At 41.8% G+C, this 26,563-nt stretch overlaps 2 protein-coding genes across 2 annotated transcripts; both read left to right on the top strand. All coding sequences in view use genetic code 11, as the record gives it.

Annotated features, from left to right (window-relative positions):
• Positions 1 to 972: 972 nt before the first annotated feature.
• Positions 973 to 16,041, top strand: EGR_05892 (hypothetical protein; the record flags this gene model as incomplete). Its single annotated transcript, XM_024495141.1, has 14 exons — positions 973 to 988; positions 1,025 to 1,045; positions 1,089 to 1,146; positions 2,108 to 2,185; positions 4,001 to 4,175; positions 4,236 to 4,278; positions 4,710 to 4,872; positions 5,336 to 5,509; positions 7,355 to 7,482; positions 9,125 to 9,457; positions 11,443 to 11,523; positions 12,766 to 12,964; positions 15,129 to 15,249; positions 15,946 to 16,041. 14 exons carry the CDS (start codon positions 973 to 975, stop codon positions 16,039 to 16,041), a joined length of 1,686 nt encoding a protein of 561 aa, XP_024350487.1.
• Positions 16,042 to 20,132: 4,091 nt separating this feature from the next.
• Positions 20,133 to 21,265, top strand: EGR_05893 (Propionyl-CoA carboxylase beta chain; the record flags this gene model as incomplete). Its single annotated transcript, XM_024495142.1, has 2 exons — positions 20,133 to 20,513; positions 21,002 to 21,265. The coding sequence occupies 2 exons, from the start codon at positions 20,133 to 20,135 to the stop codon at positions 21,263 to 21,265; spliced, it is 645 nt and encodes a 214-aa protein (XP_024350488.1).
• Positions 21,266 to 26,563: the final 5,298 nt, after the last annotated feature.

Raw genomic sequence — 26,563 nt, forward strand, 5'->3', positions numbered from 1 at the left:
TGAGTAGTCAGCGTCTCTCACTTCAACGCAAAGACATAGAACACTCTCATCCCTAATGAGGAAGGAGAAGAGCTGGACAAATCGTCTAAAAACTAGAACAATATGGTTTAACGCAATCTTCACTCATCTGCTGCAAGTTTGGATGTTTGTGGAGAGGTGGGTGAGAGAAAGAGAACGACGACTGCAACAGCTGCCAAACAATTGGATGGGGATTTGAATAAGATGGAGCATACTGTACCATATTGTAGTGTCTGTGAATTTTAGTAATGAGTTCCTCCAAGATAGATGGATCTATCTACTACCACACTGTTCATCCCACACTTCTAAGGCACCCACCACTTTGTCCTCAACACATTATGATCCTTCTTGGGTCCGAACGTATGTATTATGCACTGCAGAAGCCACTTTTTACCTGTTGAAGGCCAATCAACCACGTCGGAGATCAATCCATCATCCTACCTCTCTCCCTCTCTTTCCGTTGATCTACCCAAAACAGTCTAATCCAACTCAATTTAACTGGAAATTTGCCAAAACTACCTTCTTCTTAAGGAACGGTCATCACTAATGACTAGGGCAAAGTGACTGGTATCTAATGTGTCTGCAGGACGAATGCCCTGTCCTTCGTCTAGCTGGACACACCTCCATTTGGTTGCTAAAGTGTCAGAACAGAGGGTTTGGGCTGCACTTGACTGCTTGCAGCTCATACCAGCAAAGGCGGCAACGACGATAACATGGATGAATGCGGATGTTCAGCGATATCTGGAGCATCCAAGTTCCACGCCATTAGCGCGACGCTTCGAAGTTAAAAGAAGATCACACATTAAGCAAATTTGAAAACGATGCGAAATCACCCAGACGAAATACTAGTTAAGCGGCCCTAGCTTCTCACTACAGAGTTCTTCGCGTTTACTTTAAAGATGTTTCTACGCAGGCATGCCTCATACGATCTGATATAACTCGGACGACACACCGATGCTGGTACAAAGGGGTATGTCCTTTTAACATTTTTGGTGCCATTTTATAGGTGAAGTGAAAGTTAATTCCCGTGAAATCAACAAGAGCCGTTGTCAAAATGTTTGAAATTTTAGACCTTTTTGCATCTGCATTTAATTCATTTGAGTGGTATCAGTATAGTAGACGCAAAAAGTAATCGCAAGGAATACGCTCAAGGAAAGAAAGACAGCCACTCAGAACAGGAGTTATCTCGTCTGACCTAGTTAGCAGTCGATTTTTGGGTATTTTTAATTATGAATTACAAAAATATTATTTTGAAGTACATCCACAGTGTCATGGGATAACAAAGGTATAGCCACAATCAAAGCAACAGACAGCACACATGGGCCGCTATTTTCGAATGTACCTCATATTGAAAAAAGTACAATAGAGCTGTCTATACCAGTTGAAAATGGTTAATACATTCCAGTTTTGACACAATCAATTTGAGAGCTGCAACATAAAACGGATTCAAGAGGCGAATTCGAAGCATTCAACAATGCGTGCGGGTTAGTCACCCCAACTGCCCTCCCTTTCTCAGTGACGACAGTCAAATGCAGGGTCATTCAGCACGCCACTAACTCCTCAAACCATTTCATTTAGAAATGAACTTTTCTGCCTGCTTGTTTACTCAAAATTAATGTAATCGCCAATTAAACTCTTAGAGGACGAATGATATTTGTAATACACACCCATTTAAGTAATCCTTAAGAATGACGCACCTCCTCCATCAGGTATTAACCTTCAGTGATGAGTCTGGGGGTGGCTGTATTACAAGCTCATTTAATCATGCATCCTTTAGGTGCACGGCTTTTCGGCCTATTTTGGGGCACATTCTTCAGCACCCCTGTGATTTCTGCTTTCAGTGTTCCACTGTTTTGAACCTCTACGAAAGACTTCAAACCAGTGATGGTTGTGTTTGAAATCCGAGCTATGAAAATTTATCTAACGTATTTGAAGTCCACTAAGAGCTGGACAATATTCTGCAAAGTTTATTTCACATATCACTGATTTGTCATTGCGAATGTTGCCCAAAAGCTTTATGATAGGAAGGACGGCCTCGGAGGCACAAGTCGCTTCCTATTCGTCAATTTCACATTGTCATAATTTCAAGGCTGACAAGTCGTCTGCTTGAATTGCTCTCCGCATCAGTCATCACGGTAGTATTCGAACAACATCAACTGCAAGACAGGTAATAACCTTGGCAGAGCAGGACCACATGAAACAATGAGCATATTAACAAGGCTGTTGTCCTTGGAGAAGGACCTGTGTGTCTTAGTGTCTTAGGAAAGAGTCACTCTAAAAAGAGGAAAATTATCAGCTTCAATCACTTACTTCTACCATTATCATGCACTATGGCTTCTAGTTCCTCAAATTAATGTCTGCTTTGATGCCTCAAAAGCATTATTTAGTTGTCACTCGCCGGTCCCACTCCTGGCTACTACTAACCAGTTGGATCCGCTCCAACTCATGTCTTCATGGGTGGTTATCTTAGGGTAAATAAGGTAGAAGTGATGGAGGGAGATACCAGGTACCGAAAGGCAAAGAAAGAAGGCGAAGAGGACCGTTGCAAAATGTGTACAAACAGAGGCAGCCAAGTTAAGGTATTTCATCATACAGACATAGAACAATGAAAATGCCTGTCTCAATGACAGGCCAGTGGATGGGTGAAAGGATGTGATACCGTTGTTTGCTGCACCGCGTAGGTGATATCTGTGAATGTTTTGTAAGCTCAACTTAGTCGGCAGAATTTTGACGCTACAATTTGAAAATACAAGCAAAACTATTGTCAGCACACTCCACAAATAACTAAATCCATTTATTTTAACTAAACGTGGTGAAAATTAAGCACCAAATCACCCCGCCAATCGGGGTTGGCAATTTCACACGAAGGAGATGGAATAGTTCAGATTTGCGCTTGGGAGAGAGGTAACTTGAACCGTAGCACCTACCACTGTTGGAATGCGCTTTGCTGGAAGAAGAGGGTGAAGGAAGTGGCGGTGTGCTACCTCGGTCTGAACCACTCACTATCCACTAACAAACTCTCCTCGCCTACTCTTATTGTGAAAGTACACAAAACAATTTAATTACATCACAAACTTTAAAGTATGTCACACCTCAGCAAAGGGAATGAAACTTAAGTAACTCTATCGAGCAAACCACCTGTCTGGGTGTCAGTAGATTAAAGCAGTAGGAGGCGTCAGATTCCAGGTCACCCATGTTTTCCGAGCATCCCAGAATACGTTTCAAGAGTGATGGTAGTGGAAGTGGTAGTAGAGATCGTCCACTTACGAAGTAGAAGACGGTTGCTCTCTGTGGTAAGACTCACTTAAATATATCGGCATGTAAAGGTCAGTCGCCTTGACCGCAGTCATCTAATTCTTTCCCGTTCGTTACTTTTCCACTATCTTAGGCTGAAAGTAAGACTAAAGCGGAAGCATGGGATAAGCTCACTCCAGAAGTAGGAGCGGGAGCAAAACGATAAGGAGTTTATTTAATATGATTTTAGTTTTGGTAGATTTATTTACACCGGCTCGCATTCGTCTACTCTCACGCCATCCACAGATGCATAAAAAGATGTAGGAATGGAGGGATGGAAGGAAAAGTCAAGAATGATTAGGATCAAGGTCAGTCATAGTATACCTGCGTTTGTTATAATTTTGTATGTTTGTTAAATAAGGGAAATGAAAAAAAGGATGGAATGACTGGGGGAGGAATTTACAATAGTATTCAGTCGCTGCTACTGCCGCTGCTGCTGATGTGACCACTAAAATTACTGTAATGGGGGAATGACTAAGAAAGGGGATGGGAAGGCGGTAAAGACGTTCATATATGAGAAAGGAAAACAGAGAGCTAGGAAGAAAGCAGGGTAAAACCAGTAAAAATGGCTAGAAAGAATAAGTGAATGCAATAGGGCTGAAAGGGGAGGTTTACAGCAGGCTGAGAAAAAGGCCTCGACGATCCCATAATTGCTAGCTTTGTTGTAACTTCTTCCTTTCCATTCTAGTCATTACCACCAAGACAGTGAGAGTAACGATGAGCAAATCTTCGTTGCTTTCCCCTACGTTTCCTCATTTCTTCGGGCTGTTTTTAATCCAGTGAAAGCGACTACCATTTATCCACCCAATGTGGCCCTTTATCATCCAAAATACAACTGCATAATTTTCTCATGCTTGGGCTGGGTATGCTAAAATTGGCGTGTCTTTAGCTGATCTCGCTCAATTCCTTAAACTAATGTACAGCAATATTTTGCAAAAGTTAAAGGAAAGATTTTTACTAAAAAAGGTTTGTTTGGGTTATTTTATTCACTTTGGCACAACTTAGAACTATTTCTTTATAACTCCTTTTTGTGAAATTAAAATAATGCAGCTGCCGTATGAACCAGTGGTGTGTAGTGCTCTGAGGCGTCCACGAAGCTGTAATAGAAAAATTTTGTGTTTTTTGTGTGGAATGGTTTAAAAGGCTAAAGCTAAACCATCACAAACACCTCCATTGCAGCCTCCAGAAATCTAAACACCATTAAACAAAGGTTTAGCCATCCAGAAACCACCTGTTCATACTTCCATTACTAATGTTGCCCGCATCCACTTTTCTTGTTTCCTTTTTTATATTCACCTTATCCATATCTACCCATCTATTTATTCAAGATCTACCCTAAACATCTTTACTTTTTTCTTTCATTCAAATTAAGTCCATTTATGTTTTCTCCGCCTAAGATTCTATTATCCATCAACTATATTGTTACAGCAGTTCTCATCCAGTAATTTTGCTCCTTAAAACTTTTAATCACCTTTTCACACCTTATCCATCCATCCAGTTATTTACTAATCTTCTTACTTATCGAATTATTCATCCATTCATTCGGTGCAAACGAACCCAGTGATAGAATATCAAACAGTAGCTATGAGTAGGTTTTCGTTTCTAGGGCTTGTGAAACATTCCAGTGGGTGCACAAAATTTCTGCCTTTCCTCAGCTTTGACTGTTCGGCCGGTTGACGCAGGCGATATGAGGTGTAGTTACGGAAAGGCGAATGCCAAGTTCGGCATCTCTCCACCTCGTTCTTCTAATCTCTCCATCGATGACGACGAACATTGTGGTTGTAGTACCGATATACAGGCAAATGGGTGGACAGGGGAATAGGTAGATAGATGAGTGAATGGATGATGATTCCTAAAACACCTGACTGCTTTTACCTTAAACTTTACAAAAGTGGGAAGGCACTTCCGAACGCGAGTCAAATGCAACAAAGCTTGAGATTTCGCCTGGGCACGTATTCGGCTCTTTTATACTATCTATGGTCACATATTCGCTCTCCCAGCATGTGTTACTGTCAATCTCTAGATTTGCTATGATCTTAATTCAATTTCTTCTGTATATTTTAACGCAACCATTGTTAACGTTAGCTGGCCTGATATCTGATATAGACGAAATGTATTTAGTCGATAATCATTGTGGAACGCTTTGGCTGGATACGATGGAACATCTTATTCGAATAAGTAAACTGAATTTAGAACGGTAGGAAATAAACATCCACCATAGTTATAGCCTGCGATTCGAGTGATTGGTCAAGGACAAGAAACTTAACTGCCAAATACCTGCGATCGAACAGTAAAATAAAGGGATGTGACTTACGCACCTAACAAGATTTTGACAGAGAGACAAGGAATTCATTTGGGTGTCGATCATACTAAACCGTGGTGTTCTTCCCTGATGGTTGATTAAGTACACTTTGTCTACATGGGACATCAGCCAAACTTGTCTACCTTACCGTCCATTCGCCACCATCGGTTGCGTACGCGTGCCGGAGGTGTGGGATGAGCTGATCCGAGGTGAGGTGGAGTGAGGATATCAGAGATCATGGCGGTATAAGCTGATGGCTTAAAATGAGCATTTCAAGAGTTATTTAAATTCACCTTGGGATAAAAAGGCCTTTTTTATGACGCGGGGTAGTGGCGTATGAAACCAATTTGCTTGTCTAGATGTTAAATGGATAGTCTGAATTGCCGAAAGTTCGAGTGAACGCATCTACTTCCACTGTTTTACTTCTAAAACTTCTAACTAATAAAAGAGCCTTGCCAGCAACAGTCTATGTATTCAACAAAGCAGAACTTGATATCCACTGATGGGGAACTATATTCCTTCAATTTTCCTACAACCGCAAATTTTATGGATCCATTCTTGGTTTAGATTCCTCAAAAATCTCTTCTTAAGAAGCTTCACTACTGGAGCGAATCCCAGACAACTATACTTTGCGCATTTCTCTCCACCAGTGTTAGTAAATGAAAGAATTGCTTTCTCTTTGCATTCTAACCTTTGCCATTTATCACTTTACTCCCGTCATCTTGCTTTCTGTTAAGAGAACACTTTGGTACCTTTCTCCACAGCTGCCCAAATGCAAGAAATCCATTTTCCACACGTTTGTACTCAATTGCGTTGTTATTTTACCCCTACTTGTGGTACATGAGTTTGCCATAGCCACTGTAAAAGCGAAGGCGGAAATGCGTCGTTATTTTAGTAGCAGTCGAGTTTGCCAGATTTATGCAGCACCAGGTAATTAACTGAATAAATTAAATCCTTCTGCGCTACTAAAGGGACCGACTGATGCAGTTCTCAATATTTTTTCGTCAATCTTTAAAGTAGAAGGCACTTTGTTATCCTATTTAGTGAAATGTACAGGACAGTACACTACCAACACAGGATACGTACTACGATGTGTTTCTGCAGCTCCGAATTTGCAATCGGATTGCAGGAATGCGCACTGCTGATCCTCTACTGCAAGCACCCGCTCTTTTACAATCTCTGTTAAGAGGCGATTTCACAGGTGTCACGCCTCTTTCTGTCTTCAGCTATTAGCATCCTAAGTTACACATTGTTTGTGTTTCAATCTTGAATACCTTTATCAAATTGCAGACCCAGACTGGGCTAACCTGGTTGGTAACAAAGAAAAGGTGCTTAAAACCGACAACCATTGATTGCTGACTGCAGATGAAATTGAAGATGATAAATTTCACACATAGAGATCAAAATGGCTCAGTCGTGTGCCAGAAAGGGAGGTGACTCGGAGCGTGGCACCGACTACTGTTGCATTGTGCTTTTCTAGAAGAAGGAGGTGAAGAAAATGGCTGTGTGACACGCTGATGTGGACCACTCACCGACCATTTACCAGCTGTCCTCACGAATTCTTAGCGCCAGGGCACAGCCCATATCCTCGCCTCATCAACAACAACTACAGTAACGCAATTATCATCATCATCAACCTCATCTTTCCTTTATTTGAGATGAGGGTGTTTTATGCCCATGCTTTGATTTGAAAAAAAAGGCTTTCATGTAATTTCCCCTGATTTTTCAGTCTTTCTGTAGGTCCCTTCATCCTAACAAGCTTAACTCAGTTTTTAGTAGGAAAAATCCATTCTTAATTCATTCAAGCATGATAATTACATATTTTTGTCACCTATGTTTTACTTTTGCTTGGTTTGCTTTTGCTTTTAGTAATCACGAAAACAATCGACTTCTAGCCACATGTGCTACTCACCCTTATTTTTATACCCCTCTGTCCATTTTGCTCGCGATCACGTTATTGCCAAAGAAGGTGGTAATCACTTAGAGTATCGAGAGACTACGGAGGATGGTAACGGAAGTGAAGATGAGGCTGTTTCCTACCCTTTTCTGCCTACTTCTTCCATCTCCACAGGCGCATTTCCCCGCTGTATGAGAAATGAGGCGGGAAGTGTTGCATTGCGTAGACTCACTACAAGGAGTGTAAGAATAGGGCATTCCCTTGAGGGACTCACTAGCCACTTGGTGTTATTTACTGGTTTGACTGTTTCTCAAGAAGGAATTATTCTTGGTCACCTTCCATTTGTAGTGAGATGGATTGAGTTGAGTCGAGTTGATAAATAGGGAGGGAGAAAGAAGCGTATAGATGGTATATGGAGTGATCTTGAATGTGGGCGTTTGATCTTTATCAGGTTGGACATTGTCTTGCACATAGGCAAGTACATAAAAAGGACGCGTGATACGGTAGAAGTGAAACGGTGGCCGCCTTGGTAGTAAGGTGGTATTGAATAGTCAGCAGAATAATGACATTTTGAGTAGCCTAACGAATATTAAAATAAAATCTATACGTCATTTCTCAACATAGCTCCTTAGTCGGTCAATTAACAATGCAAAACTTCGCCTTTTACTTTTATTGCGAATCACTCCATCAGTAGGCACACATTAATCTGCATGATCAAGAGGAGAGCAGACTCCCTCTTGAGTGTAATGCAGCACCCATCATGGAGAGGCTCATCAAAATTTAGGAAGTACATTCTGGCATTGCGTACTCGTCTTTCCCAGGCACCACATAAAAAGCTTTCCGCTTTGTTTATTTTTACTTCTCCTGCCCAGCTTATTGTGCAGCAGCTATTAATATCATCTTTCTCTTCGTCGTACCCATCATTCTTACAAGCACTCGACCTTACACTAGGTCAGAGACGATTGAGTAAAATCACCTTTTTCCAGTGTTTCGATGATTACTCCACTTCTTCTGCCTCTTCCGCATTTGGGTGAGGGTGTTTCAGGCCCTTTGTGCTGCCACCACACAACCCAATTGTTACAATATCAGTGGATTAGAACAGTACGAGGCGTTAGTTTCCAGGTTACCCTTGTTTTTCGTTCTTGTTAGAATGTACTTACAGGGAAGCAGTAGTAGTAATAGGGGTAGTAGAAGGCAGCTCATGCGGACCGTTTACCTAAGAGGTAGAGAAGAGGATCTCGTCTTTCCGAAAGCGGTTGTTTCCTATGATAAAACCCACTTGAATGCATTGAAATGTGATTAGTCGTTACCCTGACTACGGTAACCTATTCTTTCCCTTTTGGTGTCGTTTTGATCTCGTAAACCAAAGAGACAGAGAACCTGTACAGTGAGTTTTTCGTCTATGACCTTAAAAAGTAGAGATGACTATTAACTCTGTGGTTTTTCTCTGTAAAGTCGTACACTAGGATTAAAAATTTTGCTGTATGTCAGAGGAAAGAGCATGAGATGAAAGCTATTTAAGGGCGCTGGCAGACTACTACTCAGGCCCGTCATGTCTTGAACGTTGACCTCAGTACTGCAACAACGTCTAATGGTACGGATTACAAATTCAGCTGTAATGATGGTATTAGATGAACGCTTTGCATTCTTCTGTAAGAATAGGATATTTCTCCTTCGTTATCTTAGTCCAGAAGTTAAACCAGAAATAAAAGCACGGGACACTCTCACCCTAGAAGCAGAAAGTGGAAACAGAACGATAAGCAGTCTATTCAATAGGATTTTAGTTTTAACAGATTTACTAACACCAGCACGCATTCGTCTGCTCTCACACCATCCACAGTTGCACAAAAAAGACGTAGGAATGGAGGACCAGAGGGAATGGGCAACAGTGACCAGGGTCAAGGTCAATCGTGGTATACCTGCGTTTGCTATGATCTCGTGTGCTTGTGAGAAAAAGCAAACGAGGAAGAAGAACGGAATGCTTGACTAAGGAAGTTTCAATCGTTTTTAGCCGCTGCTGCCGCTGATGCGACCGCTGCTAGTTCTTGAATCAAAAAAGATGAATGTGGAGCGAGGTTGAGGAAGTGGAGTTTAGGTGGGATGAGCGGGAAAGAAGAGGCAGTACTGTAACAAGGCCCATTTTTGTAAATATTGAAGAAGGTACCAGCAGGTGCCTATAGTAGGAGAGGGTTGATAAAATAAGAGCACTCACGCAACAATCGAGGAATGGTGTTGATACGGAGGTTGAATTGGAAGAGAAAATAAATTCATTTAAGAGAAGATGAAGGAAAGGATGGAATCAGGCTGAAATCAGCGGCAATTCCATTCTCGTGGTGATAATGACAGAGGCAGTAGAGATAGAAGTAGCAAGCTTGGTGATTGAGGTAGAATTTGCGATCGCCTCCGCCCTTCTTCTGCTGCCATTGAATAGGTATTGTTGTCTTTGTCGTTCCTGTAGTAGTTGCTGCTACTGCTGCAGCCTTTGGAAATAAGGCGAGGAGATGGGCTGTATTCTCACATTAAGTGTAGTCTAAGACAGGTGGCAGGTGTTCAGTGTGTCGTCAAGATAAGCGCAGCAGATCTCCATTCCTCTATTTACGCTCATCCATGCAAGCGAGTCCCAACAATGGTAGGTGCCAAGCTGCTGAGTGCTTCTTGGAGTCATCACTTCTCCAGAGACAGTGTATGAGCCACCTCTTCTTTTTGTAATGTTATCGACGCCAAAAGAACCTGCATAGTCAGTACTCAACAAGTAATAGTTTCACGCTTTCTCCACTTTGTTGCAGCCTTCAATGCACTTAAGAGTAATACGAAGGTACAGCTGAATAAGGCCGGGAATAACAGTAGATTGAGAAGGAACAGAAGAAAAATACTTACAACTATTAAACATCTCAATGACAGCATCTACAGAGGATCTAAAGAAGGATTTCATCCTAGAGTTGGTCTAGCGTGGGTTCAGAAGGAAAGCAATCCACAATCCGATGGCCGACTTGGTACTCTGGCGATACACCCTGATCCGTGTTATGCTATTGCATCGTGCATCGGTCAGTCAAAGAGAAGGTGGAAATACCTTTCAGTTAACTTAAAACAAAGGGGACAACTTTAAGGAATGCCGATGTAATGTGCCACTTTCAGGCAGTAACAAGGCCTGAAGCAACGGCTCCGTTTTGTGAAGAGGAGATGTGTTAACGATAGCGAAATTGAGCATTGGACTAATGTGGTGGAGCGAAAGCTCAGCAGCAATGGCAATAGATAATTTTCGTGAGGGAATGAACTAACCATCTCTAAAGGAAGTGACATGCCTTTAGCACATCTAGCGTCCAGATCGAATTCACCGTCATGTATTTCCACCAGAAATGCACCTTGCAAACGAAAGAAATAGAATGCGACCTAATTTACCGTCTTTAAAAAAGTCACGTATTTTAAGTATCCTTGAATGAAGGAAGATCATTTACTATACGGGCTTAGCTTGGTGGTTAGACTATTTCGCAGGCAAACTGCTGGTGTTTGGGGGAATAAGAACTACTTTTCCAAGTTCCTTTCCAAACTTACTAAAGCAGTCGGTGATTACTACCCTCCTTCGACGAGATAATTCATAAAATTCAGTCACACAAACTACGTTTAAAAAATAGACTTTAAGTAAGCATCAAATGCGTCTTAATAAACGACTAGTAAACATGAAATCATGTAGTGGATCCCTAAAATGTAACGCAGGCTTGTAGGTGCATTGCCTCTTCTACCATTTACTGCAACTCTAGGATATCTCTTGAATTCCAAAGTAAAAATGTTGCTTTCTTAAAGGACGCCATCGAATTACTCAAAGGACTTATTTGTGTTTGAAGAAGCGCTGGATGCAGATTTTAAATAGTTAAAAAATCATGACCTACACCACGCAAACTTAATTCAAATGAGAAAATTTCCTTTCTTGCAGACCAAATGTCAGCGGTTTTTGAACAAGTAAACACACAGCATCAAGCAATGATTACAAGAGGAAAGCAAAACGCAATGACTAGTCCAGGTAGAGGACAGTTTCCAAAATCTGTCTTTCTTTTATCTATTCGAGGCGCAAAGGCCGCTAGAGTAGACTCAATTTCTGTGAGCCTAAGGAAATCAAGCATTCCTAACTAGTTGGTTACCATGCTGGAGGGAATGCCGCTAAAGTAATTAATGTTGGCAAATCGCACAGGGCCGCAAAACCCCGTTCTTTCGATTGAGGGTAAAATCATTCTTTATGAAAAATTTCAGAGTTGCCTGCTTTTTGGACGTTGAGAGAGAGGTGTTATTAGACGCACTGCTATCATCGTCCTCCTCTCTTAGCTGGACTGTACTACCGTTATTACGGCTCGTTGCAGTTGCTGAATCATGATCTCGACATTAAGAGTTGCCAGATGTACTTTGGACAAGCAATTGTTTATTGGAGTTTACAAGTGGAGAGAAACTAAAAGAATCATTTTTGAAGTAGGATAAGAAACTCCGAACTGCAGTGTTTTGATCTGATGATAAAGCTATTGCTATTTTGTCGACAGGAGACACCGGTTTAAATAACTCAGTTCATTGTCTATTCTCGGCCAGAGAAAGTGTAAGGGTGGTGGAAGGTTCTGTCAACTCCGCTTGTCTGTAAGTATCCTTTTTATGCCTTATTTATAGATAGGCAAAGTGGGAAGTGACCGGGTAACACGTACACCAGCTGTCAATGTGACGGAAATGAGTGAGCAAACGCCAAGCTAACCTATGTAAGAAGATTTTAGTCGCTAGTTTGAATCCATGCGCAAAAAGTCACCCACACGTGTGTGGATACAGTCAGCATCAATCTCTACTCTAACCGCGCTTAACTGTTTGGTTCGTCGCCTTACCAAAATCACACCACAAATACCAAGCGGTTCGAGAGATAGAAGGACGAATGACACGTCTACTTGTCATCGATATGAAGGGATGAGAAGTACCATGAAATGGGTTTGTGGGCAGCCAACCAATCAATCTCCTATTTTACAACCACTTGACTGCGATTGGTAGTTTGTTAAAGTAATTTTGATGGAAGATTTGAATTAATACAGAAGTGGGGTAGAAAATTCTTGCAGAAGGTTTCATGAAACAGGACTGCGCTACTTTCCAGATATCTGCAGATAGATGATGCCAATGCAGAGTTCGCTGCTGCTACAAAAGAGCTGGGAAGAAGAATTACAGTTCAACGTAGAGATTATGGAAGAGAGAGATAAACAAGAGCTCTGTTTAACTTGTTACCACATCGGCTCAGAGCTGCTTTATGTCCGAAAAGCAACTGTTAGTAAAGAATATGAAAGAGAAAATGACTCACTTTCATTCCATCATTACCGTAGCAATTGCAAGATCCATCCTTTCAAAGTCAGAATCTGTCACTTTCAAATGATCCCACCTGGATTTACTCCCAACGACTGGCAAAATAAGCAAGATTTCTTAACTGGCAATTCATTAAAGTGAGCCTCACCGCTGCTAGTTACCCTTCGTTAGGTAGGCGATTAAAGTAGATCACTTGGGAAGAAGTGCTGCAAACGGCAATTTCTCCCTTCTTTACTGCTGCCGGTCGGATCTTGAAGTCAACGAAGACAGCAGAAACGTACATCAACAAACAAGAAATTCGGCGGGAATAATAGCAGCCTGGTAAATAGCCCATCGGCTAGTTATCTGCAAAGGCCGTGATCGAAGTCACAGAAAGTTAAGTGACATTTTTAAATGAGAGGGTTGCTTTCAGTAATCGAGATATGCGTTGAGGAGGAGGTTTAAGACTAGCTGGTCCAAGGTGAGGCGAGGTTGTAGGGGACCAAGGTGGTGGACATTGACTATTTTAAAATGAGAGTTTCTAGAGAGATCTAAATTCACCTCAGGACGAATGGATTCGAAATGGTGAAAAAGGAGTGGCCACTAGCAGGGTGACTGAACATCAAATTCCAACATATTCTACTAAATTTGACTATAGAGACTAAATGTTTTCGGGATTAGAGGAACCTCTTCTCTACATTGTAGTTTAAGAGTTTCCGTGACCCGACTACTATTGCAACTATTCAAATGTATTGTCGGGTGAACAAGAAAAAAAGATGACCTGATAACCTGTACTTTGTACTGCTTTCATTCACTGTCATTCTAGCAGGTGGTTTGTGTGATCGAAAATGAAAAATTTGACTCCTTTCCCGGAGGCGTGACACATTCTCAAGTTCGTAATGTAGCTTAATAAATTTGTACGGATTCAACCACTGCTGAAAGCGTCTTAGAGCTCTTTGAATCTTGAAACAATCACCACAATAACCTTTTTAAAGAAGTACAGACAAGCTGTGGTAAGCGCTTTTATGCACCATTTTGTCACTGAAAGCCAAAAAATTGTCTCTGATTGCCGTCCCTTCTGTCTTAATCATTCCTCAACCCTTCCTCTCATTTCATGTGTTGCCGGGAGACTGTCGCATGCTAACATCTAATAAAGGTGTTAATCAGTTGGAGTTCAAAGAATCCCCATCAGGGTAGTTCAGAGGACGAAGTTAGAAATGAAGATGGAGCCAATCATTGCATCCTTTAACTCACTTTCTGCTTCCATCTCCACAAGTAAGCTTTGCAACTGCATGAAGCAATGCATTTTGCTGAGTTTGATTGCTTTGACTCAGCAGAAGGAGACTAAGAATAGAGCGTTTCTCCTACGGACACATCAGTCACCAGGCACTTTGCCCTAGTCAATACCGCTGACTGTTCCCTAAAAAGGAAAAGTTTATCTTAGCAAACTTCCATTTATAGTGCCTTGGATTGGACTGTGTAGAGAATATCGATAGGGAGATATTGAAAGTGAAAAGTAGGTGGATAACATTGACTTCAGATGTGGTTGATTGGCCTTTAACAGGTGAGAAAAGGCTTTTGCAGTGCATCGCACATCCGCACAAATCTACGAAGGTGCATAATGTGATGTGGATGAAAAGGTGAGCGCTTTAGAAATGCGGGATGGATAGTGGAAAGTGGTAGTGAATAGGACCATCTACCTACCTTGGAGGGACTTATCACTAAAATTAATGGAGAGTGCAATGCGGTAGAGCATACCCTATCTTTTCAAAAAGCCATAAGAAAGGCTTTCCTCATTTCTTTATTCCCCATAGCCTCTGCTCACCTATTAGTGTAGCACCTATTAAATAGTCTTTCTCTTATCGTGCCCACCACCTTCACAAACATTTGGGTTTGCAGTGGGTCAGTGAAGATTGCATTAAGCCACGGCCTTCTAAGGTTTGGGTGATTACTCCACATCTGTGGAATGAGGGTGCTGCATGCCTTTGGGTTGAAGTAGGAGAAGCTGACTGCTCTGCTTGATTGTTCTTGCCTTACGTAGCAGGAAACGTTGCCTGTCTGTTTAAGAACCTTCAAAGTCTATACTTGCACAACTTGCATTTGCAGCAGTAGTAATACCCTTATCAGTTCATTGGCGTAGGAGAAGACGGGAGGAAGACCATATTTTTGGCATTTTTTGGAAGAAAAGGGTAATGAATAGCATGTTTGAGTGACGACAACGTGCTTTGAAACACGCACACTACATTAACTTGCACGACTCTACAAGTGTAATTGAATATGCTGATATACAGCTGAGAGTAGATATTGTTAACGCATGCCTAGGTCACCCATTGAAGGCTTTGATATCTACGCACAAAGGCACTTCAAGTGTGTAGCTTTACCGGATAAAGAGAAGCAAAAGAAAAATGTGACAAAAGCGTTATCTCTTATAGGCGTTGACATTGTAGTGTTCGGAGCGATGCAGGATGTTGGGTCAGTGGAGCAAGAAGAGGAGGAATCACTAGCACCAGAGCCACTGCTAATAGCAGCTCCTGTAACACTAATGGGACCTGAGAGCTGAGCAATCGGTAGGACAGAGGATTTCGATGTAGGGAGAAGTGAAAATGTACCTGAATGTTGGACTTGCAACGGCACCATAAACACTCCTGCTGCCACAGTCTTTTGTGCGTCACCGATTTGTTGAATTATCAGAAAAATCAAGACGTCGTAGGGAATCCGTTGATTATACGATCTGTTGGACGTAGAGAAGTTCTTAAGTCGATTTTTGATGCACAGCAAGAATGACCTCCAGAAATGGGAGTTTTAATCCAAATCACTAAACAAATATTAAAGTTTACCTAGTATTCTATCCCTACTAGTTCTTCTCCATCCTCTAATCATTTAACATGGATTTAGTCCAGCTTTCTTATTTGTAACCATTCCATCCGAAACTATCATTCCGTCCATTTTAGATCTCTGCGCGACAATTTTCTTTCCTAAATCTACCTACATTCTCTCCCTGTCATTCTACTATTCGTTAAACATCTTTTTGGTAAATCAACACGCAAACAGTGAATATCAAGTTGGATGATTCCAGATGAAGCGAGTTACAAGTAATCCTGAATTGGCCTTAACAATACGATTTCATCCACCTTAATAGACATTCAATCGACAAAGTAATTTAACCTGCTTCGAGGTGATAAGTTTAAACTGGATTACTTTGACAGAAAAGACACCAACAGTGAAATGGACATAAGTTGTAGCGATCCAACAGTTTCCTCCGGCTTATAGCAAAGAATGGCTACAGTAACACGAGTTCTTGGAGAGCAAAATGAATGACAAATCGCATTTTGCGAATACGATTTGTCATTCAGTGGAACAAAGTCGATCCTACTTGCTAGGCAAGAGATAGAATAACATTTCAGAAACAGCCATTCAAAGCCAGTGGATGCTTATGCAACCAGTGCAGCGCATTTTGGTTAATAAATTTTTGCATTAAAGTGGAGGTCAATTGGTAATCTTGCCCGTGAAACCTCCTTACCATCTCTCTATGTGCATTTCCTGTGCTCACCCCTCCACCCGCTCATCTAACCCAAAGTCATCCATCCTCCCGCCTTCTTTTAACCTACCTATCTATTTACCAATCCGTGAGCATTTACAACTCACCCACCTTCCATTCTTTTGGTTCAAATCCATCTTTATCTCACCATAGCCGAATCTAACCATCTTTACATTCCATACCTACCTACCCATCCATCTAGACATTCCGCAGTTCTGAACCGTTTTTCCCTTATTCCACTGAAATCCACCCAATAATCTATTGACATGGAAAAAACGGAGACAGCCGCTTTTGATTACTATTTTGTTTTGAAACAATTTTGACCAGTAATTTTGCCCTTAGATCTACCTATTCATCCATCCTTCTACAATGAAATTGAGGGAGGAAGGGAAAATTGCACAAAAATAATATGAAAATACTCAAATATTTGCTTGGGTAGGGCGGGATAGCCAGGGTGGTAAAGGGAATCTAGAACCATTACACAGTATTTCCCAACATCAACTTCTCTCTCAACCCTCCTGTTGTCCAATAATGACTCTGTTAGGGTGTTTCTTAGAGACGGAGTCAAAGTCCTCACGAAGACGACGGAGCGTCCAGCAACTGCCGTACTAGGCATTTGATTACTGTGTTCTTCCAACTCTTCTGCTATTGCGATGTTTTTGGTTTTTTTGGAGACTTTATCCATGGCGTTGACGACTGTAATTGCGGCTCCGAGTAGGGTGTAATACAGGAAGAGAAATGAATAAGCCATCCTTATTATCTCATACGAAGAGAGAAAGATTGATTTTAGTGATTAGGTCCGTGAAAGAGGTGTAATACTTATGCTGTTTTAATGCACCTTTCAGGGAGGAGGCAAGCTGGAAATACGAATCTGGTGACAGGATCGTCCTCTCCCGTGCCTAGTGATTGCAATTCCCCCCTTCGTGGACGTTGTACTTTCCCTCTCGATCTATTCCTCTTTAATAAATATGCCTAAATTGAAATAACCGGGCTCTTCTAAGAACACTACGAACAGGGAAGCGGAGACCGCCGAGTCTCACTCTACAGAAGAATGTATTTAGTGAATGTTGCTATTCTTCTTCAAATTCAGTGAATACCTTAATCGTCAAAATACTTCAGGGTGAGATCTTTTAAGGTGCAAGTAAGGGTTGACCTACTGTTATTTTGAGAGATCTTAGAAATAAGCTAGTGGCAGCAGCAGTAAGGCTGGGAGTTTGTCGAGGGTATACCAGTTGCATTTCTCAAATTATAACAAAAGGAATTTATGCCCAGAATTCTCACTGCAACAACTTTTAAGTAAATTGAGATTAGCCACTCAACGACCTATTTACTAACGCTTTATTTTGACTACTTTTCGGAGAATGAAATGAACAACGACGAATTGATAGAAATTTACTTCTTGTTTTAGTCCAAAACCAATTTTTTTAACTATCCAGAAGTGACTCTAAGTAAAATTGTATACTGATTTTCGGAAATCTGTTTCGTACAAAACCATGCTATCTTTTTAACACTAGCTTCTTTGCTAAAGAAAAGCCACAGGAGAATTGGAAAATTCCCATCCAAATATATTTCGAGGAAGGATCTCATAACTTCATTTTAGAAGTCCCCTTGTTAACAACTTAGACATTGTTTTTTAATAGCAAAGGCTAAAAAGTGGACTTGATTTGGTTGGACATACCTTCCTGTGTTGTTTTTTTGGTGTCAAAACGGTAGTAAAATGATCGGCTCAATGGATTCGACATCGCAACGTTAACACGGAAAAACTTGAGTTGATAAGGTCAAGAGAAGCGGACGAAACATCAGAGTCACCGCCACCACGCACACCACCATTTACAACGGTGGAGGATACAGCAGTGCGGTAGAATCAGTAAGGGCTCACACTATTGAAGAAGGCGCAGGATGATCAGTTGTAAACAAAATTGCCACTATGGTAGAAAGAATGAGTCGCGTTGTTGGAACGGTCTATTGCTATAAATATCAAAATGACACAGTGGATATATACTATTATCGGCTGGAAGAATACCGGACAAATAACGCTCCAGATTAGGGCATAAAACTCTTTGTTGTTGAATGCACGGTAGTTGAAGAAGCAAACATGTGGGAATGTTTATTTTTACTTGAACTGAATGTAACTTGGGTACTACGTTTCACTTCTGTTGACGCAAATGGATTCATGCGCTGCAACCTTGCGCCAAAAAGGTCCAAACCTCTGGGGACGAATTTAAGTCCACCCCAACGTGCGCAACTCAAACCATCAGTGGCCGCCGCTTTGGTCTCTAATAGCCTCACCTCACCTCAAATCAGTTAGGCTAGACTCAGCTAATCACACACCCCATTCCTGACAATCATTTCGACTGTTAAAGGAAAACTTCCCTTTTAAAATACTACTACTTCCTCTGACCTCATTCACCGCCTCAGTAGATAACTTGCCAATGGAGTACTCACCAGGCGACTATCTCTACCACCAAATTCCTCGTTTGTCGATGGACCAGTCTACTGTCTCTATCGCCTTTGACCTCGAACCAGTCTTTTGTAGCACCGATATTCAAAGCAATCGTATTTCAATAGCTTTCCCTCAACTCAACACCGTTCCATCCAACTCTTCTTGAAATGACCCATTAATTCATCATAGGGGAAACTGAATATTGTATCTAAGTCACTCGGACAAAAATAGATGGATTCAAATAAGCCATCACTTCTTACTGACATTGTATTTGTTCTGTCTTTGTCTACTTTATTTCGAACTTGGCAGTGGGGCATTTTCCAAAGGTCGTGTTCTCTTCCCTTTTCAAGCCTAAGCTTGATACCTTTGCCTGAATGTTTGTTGTTTTACCACGACCACCATGTCTGCTCTTCGGATTCATCCCCGTGTTTCGAACGTGATCAACATGACCACACTTGTAGATGGAAGTGTCCACGGATCCTGGTATCCAATCGGCACGCCTTGGACTACAGGAGGCTCACACCTGACTACTTCGAAGATCAGTCAAGACTCAGACACAAGCCACAAGTATATCTGCATCCACACCTATGTATAATCCCAGTTTACCACAAACGTTTTCATCAAAACGTCATTCCTATAGGGATCATGGGATGCGAACGCTCTGAGTGGACTGCTTTTCGCTAAGGGTTGTTCGCTGTTTTGAGTTATTAAGCGGCATCCACACGGCTACTACCGGTGTTACTGCCACTTTCTCGTAAGGCTGATTGCTCACTCGACATGAAACGACGCAAATCAACAGTACGAGTTGAATGAACACGATTCCTCACCTGTTTTTTCCTACCCTTTTTGTGCACTCAATAGAGGGGGGCTAAGTCCATGCTGTTGAACCAACTAATCTCACAAGCAGTAGTTGGAGTTTTCTTAGTTCTTCCAAAAATCTGCCTCTCTTTAATAAGTCTCCTTGTTCCTTCAAATGGTCTGCTTAGACATAGTATAGGGGACGTGAGCAGTGAATGCATACTGCAGTTTACTTTCGGTCAGCGAACAAAACGAGGAGGGATTTCAGATGGCGTTGTATTGTACTGCTGGTACGTTTTATATCCAACTCTTCTCTCCGTTGAATATGCTTGTCGTACTGTGAACTGGTTTTCCCTCTCGGAACTCCAGCTGTACTTGCTTGAATCGAACATGATGTATTGCGACCCGACTCAGGTTCTCCCTTATGATCTTGGAAAAAGGCGTAGTCGTAGTATTGGTGACTCCGATCGACTTGTCCTCACCTTACTAATGCCCCTTCCACCTAGCCCAACAGGCTATCGTGGACGAATCGGATTTTTTCGAGCTAATGCCCACACATGCACCCAATCTCCTCACCGGCTTTGCGCGTCTGGCCGGCCGGCCAGTGGGTATTGTGGCTAATCAGCCCACCGTTGCCGCGGGCTGTGTGGACATCAACGCGGCCGTGAAGGGAGCTCGATTCGTTCGCTTCTGCGATGCCTTCGGTTTTCCCTTGGTCAACCTGGTCGATGTTCCTGGTTTTTTGCCGGGTGTTGGCCAGGAGGCTGGGGGCATAATTCGCCACGGGGCAAAGCTGATATTTGCCTACTGTGAGGCCAGTGTACCTAAAATGACGGTGATCACACGGAAGGCGTATGGTGGGGCATATTGCGTGATGGGCTCGAAGCATCTGCGGGGCGATGTGAACTATGCCTGGCCTAGCGCAGAGGTAAGTTGAGTTGTGGTGAGGGTGGATGATTTGGGCTAAATAGCGAATGTCTATCACGTTGTCAGGTTGATACTTATTCTTCCAACTGTCTGGCCTCTTGCCCCTCTAGAGTGTCTCTATTGACTGCTCCGGCACTGATGCTCGATCATTATGTTGATCTCCCGCTGGTTCCTGATCGCTAAACTTGCATTTTCATCAACTTGAAGGTCAGTCCGGAAAAGCGATAGACATAAACTCCACACATTTGACAGTGCTTTGACCCAACAAGGAGGGGCGCGTTGCACTGGTGAGGATATCGGACATCCCATACTTAGTGAAAGCACAGGAAGTGCAGATTGTCCAGCATCAATATGGTCGAATTGAGAGCCTATAACTTACCGTGGGATTCAATTATGCTTAACAATCTTGAGATGACATTCTTCTCGGAATGAGGCTAGGAGTGGTTTTATCCTGAAGAATTGCGTTCACCTACTTTTTCTTTCAATTAGATCGCGGTTATGGGAGCAAAGGGCGCCGTACCAATCGTCTTTCGCGACGAGCTTGGTGCGGCGGAGTCGACGGCCAAACTGGAGGCCACCTACGAGCGTGCCTTCGCTAGTCCATTTCCAGCAGCGGCGCGTGGCTATCTGGATGACATCATCGAGCCATGCACCACCCGAGCTCGACTCTGCGCTGACCTGGACCTCTTGAAGGACAAACGCGTACCTACTGCTAATCAGTACCCACGAAAACATGCCAATATGCCGCTTTGAGGATGAGATCTAACGCTTGTTATCCTCTCTAGCCTATTTGGGTGTGAATAGAGGCGAATGTGATCGCTTCCTATGCATATAGGACGAAATGTTAGGGGCATTTCTTGCAGTTTTGCGAAACATTTTGCAAATGGATTAGACCACTCTAAGTACGAAGGAAATAGCTCTTTGGTTTTAATGTCTGGCTATCGATGTGATGATTGTTCCAGCCGAGTGAAAGCTGGTGTATCGTGAATGACGTCAGACGCAGTATGGAGCTGAGACGAAGCTTGCGTGGGTAGTGGTACTGTATCACGTTGACACTTTCTTCCCCCCGTTACTTGGTCACGTCACTGTTGCGTGGGACTCTGACACCCGTTCTCTGATTCGGGGAGTTACTGGGATGCATGTTTGTTTTGCTGCAACTTCTTATGTCAGAGGTGTCCCAGCTCTGCAAACTGCGTGGTCTCGCTGACATCGCCTCTACTTTAAGTGAATATGGGAATTAAGTCCATATGTGACTTGTATATTCCAGTAGAAGCCTCATTTGAATGTCCTATTTGGTCTTCCATAAATCTGTCTTGGCGGCCGAGGGACAATGAGGGGGGAAGTGAATGGTTTGCACTGGTGGCAGTGATGGTGGATAGGCGGACAGTTTGAATGCGCCAAAGCTGAGCTATGGATGTCGGTAGGCCTTGCGCTCGCTCTTCGTATGCTATTTCCAGCTGTGGTGATGTACGGTACTGCTGCAGATACATATCTTTAGGAATGCCACACAAAACTAGTCGGTGGGACACCCTCCAAGTGGCAATGTAGTAATAGAATTGTTGGGATGACGCTTCTTCCACTGCGATTTGAGAATGAGGGATGGTGACAAACACCATGTTAGAAGCCTTAGCAGCGTGATAAAGTGGGTCTCTCCTAAATTACTACCTCTGAGATCAAGAAATGGGCAGTTGTCTAGATTCTTCTCTGAAATTCCAAGAGATAGACGGTGTTTCAGCCCCTCCAGACTTCCATGAAGGCGAAAGAAGACCTAATGCTGGGGTAGAAAATATGATGAAGTTCTGCAATAGGGCATGAGGCTACTGACATGGTCTAGCACCAAAATTAAGATAAACACACAAATGACGCAAGACAGTGATTACTTAGGCGAAATGATGGAGTTGGCAATGGGGAAGCTTCATTTTATTCTCCCCAGATACCTGGTTAAGAAGGAGAATTTGAAACGAACACAAAGGATTCAATTAATCTTGGCGTTTCGCCACGGTTGTCAAGTTATGATAGAGCTAAAGGAGTTATGAGATGCATTCAAGTGGTAGCCTTGCTGTCTTAGGTGTTCTACATGTGCTGCTTCTTTTAATGTACGCATTTCTTACCATCAATTTTTCACCATAAAATTAGCTGTTACATGTATGCTGTTACGTAAACACTTGGCTAAATCACATCAGATATTAATAAAGTAAATGTCAAGAAACGATTAAACGATTGCCACTTTGTCGATTCCAATAAATATTCTTCATTAGTTTTGGTGATAAAAGCCGCATAACTTCCATCAATAAAGCTACCTCTGCATTTTTCTTGACAAAAACGCGTTTGTTCATATCGATAAATTATTTTTTGTTGGTTGGGTGGTTTGGCGGCTCTAGGTCACGATATCAGCTGCTTAAATTATATAAATGGGTTAAATCCTTCTCTTACACATTGGATTCAAGCATCATGCCTTCTAAATCATTAAGACTCACATAATATGTGTATTTTTTCACAACATTGTTGCCGCAATATTATCATGCACTATTTTTTTGAAAAAGCTTAAGGAAAGGGCGAAAAAATTGTGTAAAATACGATGACGTTGCAGGGATGCATTTTAGACTCCTTCATTCAAGGACTGATATTCGCATCATTATCTTAATAGACATGGGCCACCTCAAATTATTCGACTAATTCATTAAAAACTGATATATATTTATACTATGGATATCTACAGCTTCTATTCACAAAAGTGCATCGGATTTAAACGTTCGATTAATTGGTTTTTAATTTGTTTGGCCACTGGTTACAGTCTGTAAGCGGATGGCTTTTTTTGCTTAAAGTATGACTGACGAGAGTTTTTTTCAACATTAACCAGAACTATTTTATATTCGTCTTATCCTAAATGCACTATTTACTCTAGGAATGAATGACCCCTTAGCATCACCAGTTCCAGTTATCGTTGTGAACCACACAAATTTCCAGAGGTCTAGTCAATCCCTTCTTCGGCCATCCTTCCTTTCTGCCCGTAGCCACTCGTCAATTTTTACCGACGCAAACCCGTATGATTGTTTGACTTTACTTATTTTGTTTAATTTCATAAATTATTCCTGTTCACTTAAGCATTTTTCAGTGCAGAGGTATGAATTGCAAAATCATGTTTGACAGTAATTTTGAAAGCAACAAAGCGAAAGTTCTGCTCATCTCTAATAATTGCCGAAATAATTACGTATCGTTTAGAGAATCAATGGTGCACACCTCGTTTATACATCATAACTTAATCATAATAATAACGGTAAAATTCAGGGACTTAATTAATGAGAACCGAAATGGTTAACAGGAAGAACGAAAAAGTAATTAATTAAGGCACACAAATATATGCCTGTGTTGTAACCCATCTAGCCCAAAAATTAAAATGAAGTGCTTTCTTATAAAAGTTAAGTAAAAAGTCGTGTTCAATTTTTGCCGATTCTAGGTCAGACTCGTGCAATGTCACTGACAAGGTGCATTATCCTAAGAGTTTTGAGGCTCGGCAACCACTGTCAACTCTTTGGCCAAGATCACTCACACCTGATGGCGAGGACCTTGAATATGAAGAGAAAGAGGAGGAAGAGGAAGGAAATTATGAGCACTTACGTTGTTATCTTTTTTCCCATAAATTCCACTGGCCATGGGGCTTACTGGTGTTTTTGGCCTCCATTACAACCTACCTCGCTGATGTTGTATGCGACCTTTATCTCGTAGTTTGCTACTTTAAAAAGGTGGGAGTACTTTTATTATGGATAAAAGGCTTTTATTAAAGGATCGTTTCGATTTGGCTGCTATGACGTTGTCAGTGATTATACTGCCCTCGATTGTGATGACAAGCTTCAGCTTGACCTGGTATGTTCTCGATAAACGTGTTGGTATGGAACCTCAGCGAAGCGTTTATGGATGGGGGTGGCGCCTCCTGCTACATGGACTTCAAATGGCTCCTATTGTACGGTAAATTTAAAGGCATTATGCACTTGATTAACACGTGCTAAATGATGATTAACATGTCTTAAATGGCACCAATCCTGAAAGTGCAAAAAATTTGCTCAAATTTAGACAAGCCGACGCCCTGATCTACGGCTTTCGCAGCCTAAGGGTCGACAAAATCGGCTTGTATGAAGCTGTTCAATTGACACATCTAAGACTTTGCGAGTTAGCAGACTCTGCAATGTTGCAAGTAATGGAGGGTCTCATGGAGTCTGCACCCCAACTTATACTCCAACTTTACGTCCTGCTAACCAACCCATCCAACCTGCGTAAGTCGGAGGTTTTTCCAGTGTAGACACTTCATTTAACACCGAAGCAATTATTTTATAACGGCATCAGTTATAAAAGATAAATTGCCAGTAGTTAACCATCAAGAATCCTCCTTCTGCAATGTTTGTTATGCTTATTGAGCTAAGAACTCCTACATTTTATTCTGCTATTTCTTTCTTGTACATAGTGCAGTTTTGGAGGGGCCGAGGTTTGTTAAAGCCTAAAGATAATTTGCAAGTCATAGATAGCTAAATGAATATTTAAGTTATCCAGAGGTCTAACTCGGTCCAAAAAACCAATTATCTTAACTTTAAACGTTACAAATATGGAAGATTTTCACTGAATTTAATAAGTAGCACCTTTTGCTAGTTCTCCTACAGTATGCCAGCTGCGGCACGTCCCTCTTCGCACTAGCCTACTGCCTAACCGCCTACCAAATTGCACTATACAATTCTAACACGTCCTTCTCTACCACCTTCCACTGGCGCAATCTTCCCGCCACATCCATATTTTTCATTTGGAAGGTATGTGTTCTCGCCAGTCGTCTTCTTTCTTTGGCACTTCTGGCAGCTTGCATGCGCCATTACCCCCATCAGCCATGGGTTTTCTGTGGGTGTCTCTTTCTCCACTGGTTCTTCTCTTTTATTGTTCTCACCTACGAAACTCGCGTCTCGTGTTCCCTTCTTGAAGTTTTGTTTGTCGCAGCCCTAGCAGCAGTTCACTGTTTCGATGTGGCTCTGCTCAACATTCGACGTTGTCATCGATCTCCAACGGTCGGAACGGTTTATACAATTTGGTATACCGTATTCTTCGTGGAGAATGCGACAGCAGCTACTGTGTGGTTCCTGACTGATGGGCGAAAGGAACCGTTGCGAGGACTGACAGCCGTTTCATTGGTTATAATAACGTTTGCCCTGGGTGTCATATTCTTGATTGTGTATTATGGACTTGCCTATCCACAAAGTGTCAGGAGAAGGCGGACTTTGTATTAAATGTAACAAAGCTGCAGCAACTTGGTTTTTTGCTTGTATATTTTATCTGAGCGGTATTCCAACGCATTTGAAGTTATCAAGTTTCCAAATCTTTACCACTCAACAAAATCCACTAATTTTCTGCTAAAAAAGCAAGCGCAAGTTCATTGCAATTAAAAAAATTAAATTGCGCTAAAATCTTTATTAGGAGGCCGAAATAACTCCTAAATATAGTTGTAAAATTAATAGACCACCATTAAGATTTTTTCTTGTGTAGCATAGATGAATAATGTTAAGGCTAAAATACTATAGTTGGTAATATATTTATGGTCGAAAAACATGATACTAAAGGGTGCGTTGTTTATAATACAATTTCTTGTTTTAGTCCTCCGCAATTTAGTCTTGTGTGGCGCGTCGGGATGTCTTCTTCGAAGACGTCGAACACATATAATCGGCAGAATTGGGAGGATTCTGTGAGTGTAAAGGCCTTTTTATGGTCCCTTTTACCATTAATACCAGGGATTTAATCTCCTCGTCATAAGGGCTATTCACGCTCAAGTGCAAGGGCTGTTTTTGGCTGCCTTTTACATCTGGCCTTCTGTTTACTTATAAAGTTGCTAACTCGTTGCGATATCTACGCTTCTTGGTCGTGCTTCATTATTCTGACACCGTTATAAACCCCGTCTTCTTACCCACGCGGTCCTCTTTATAGTTGCCAATCTTGCAGTTATCCCACATTTTGACACGTTTAGTGTCAAATACGTTGTTCCATAGTTCGCCAATGCTTTTGACCCAATCCGCGACCCTT

Source organism: Echinococcus granulosus (genome assembly GCF_000524195.1).
Source record: "Echinococcus granulosus chromosome Unknown EG_S00047, whole genome shotgun sequence".
Taxonomy (NCBI): Eukaryota; Metazoa; Platyhelminthes; class Cestoda; order Cyclophyllidea; family Taeniidae; genus Echinococcus; species Echinococcus granulosus.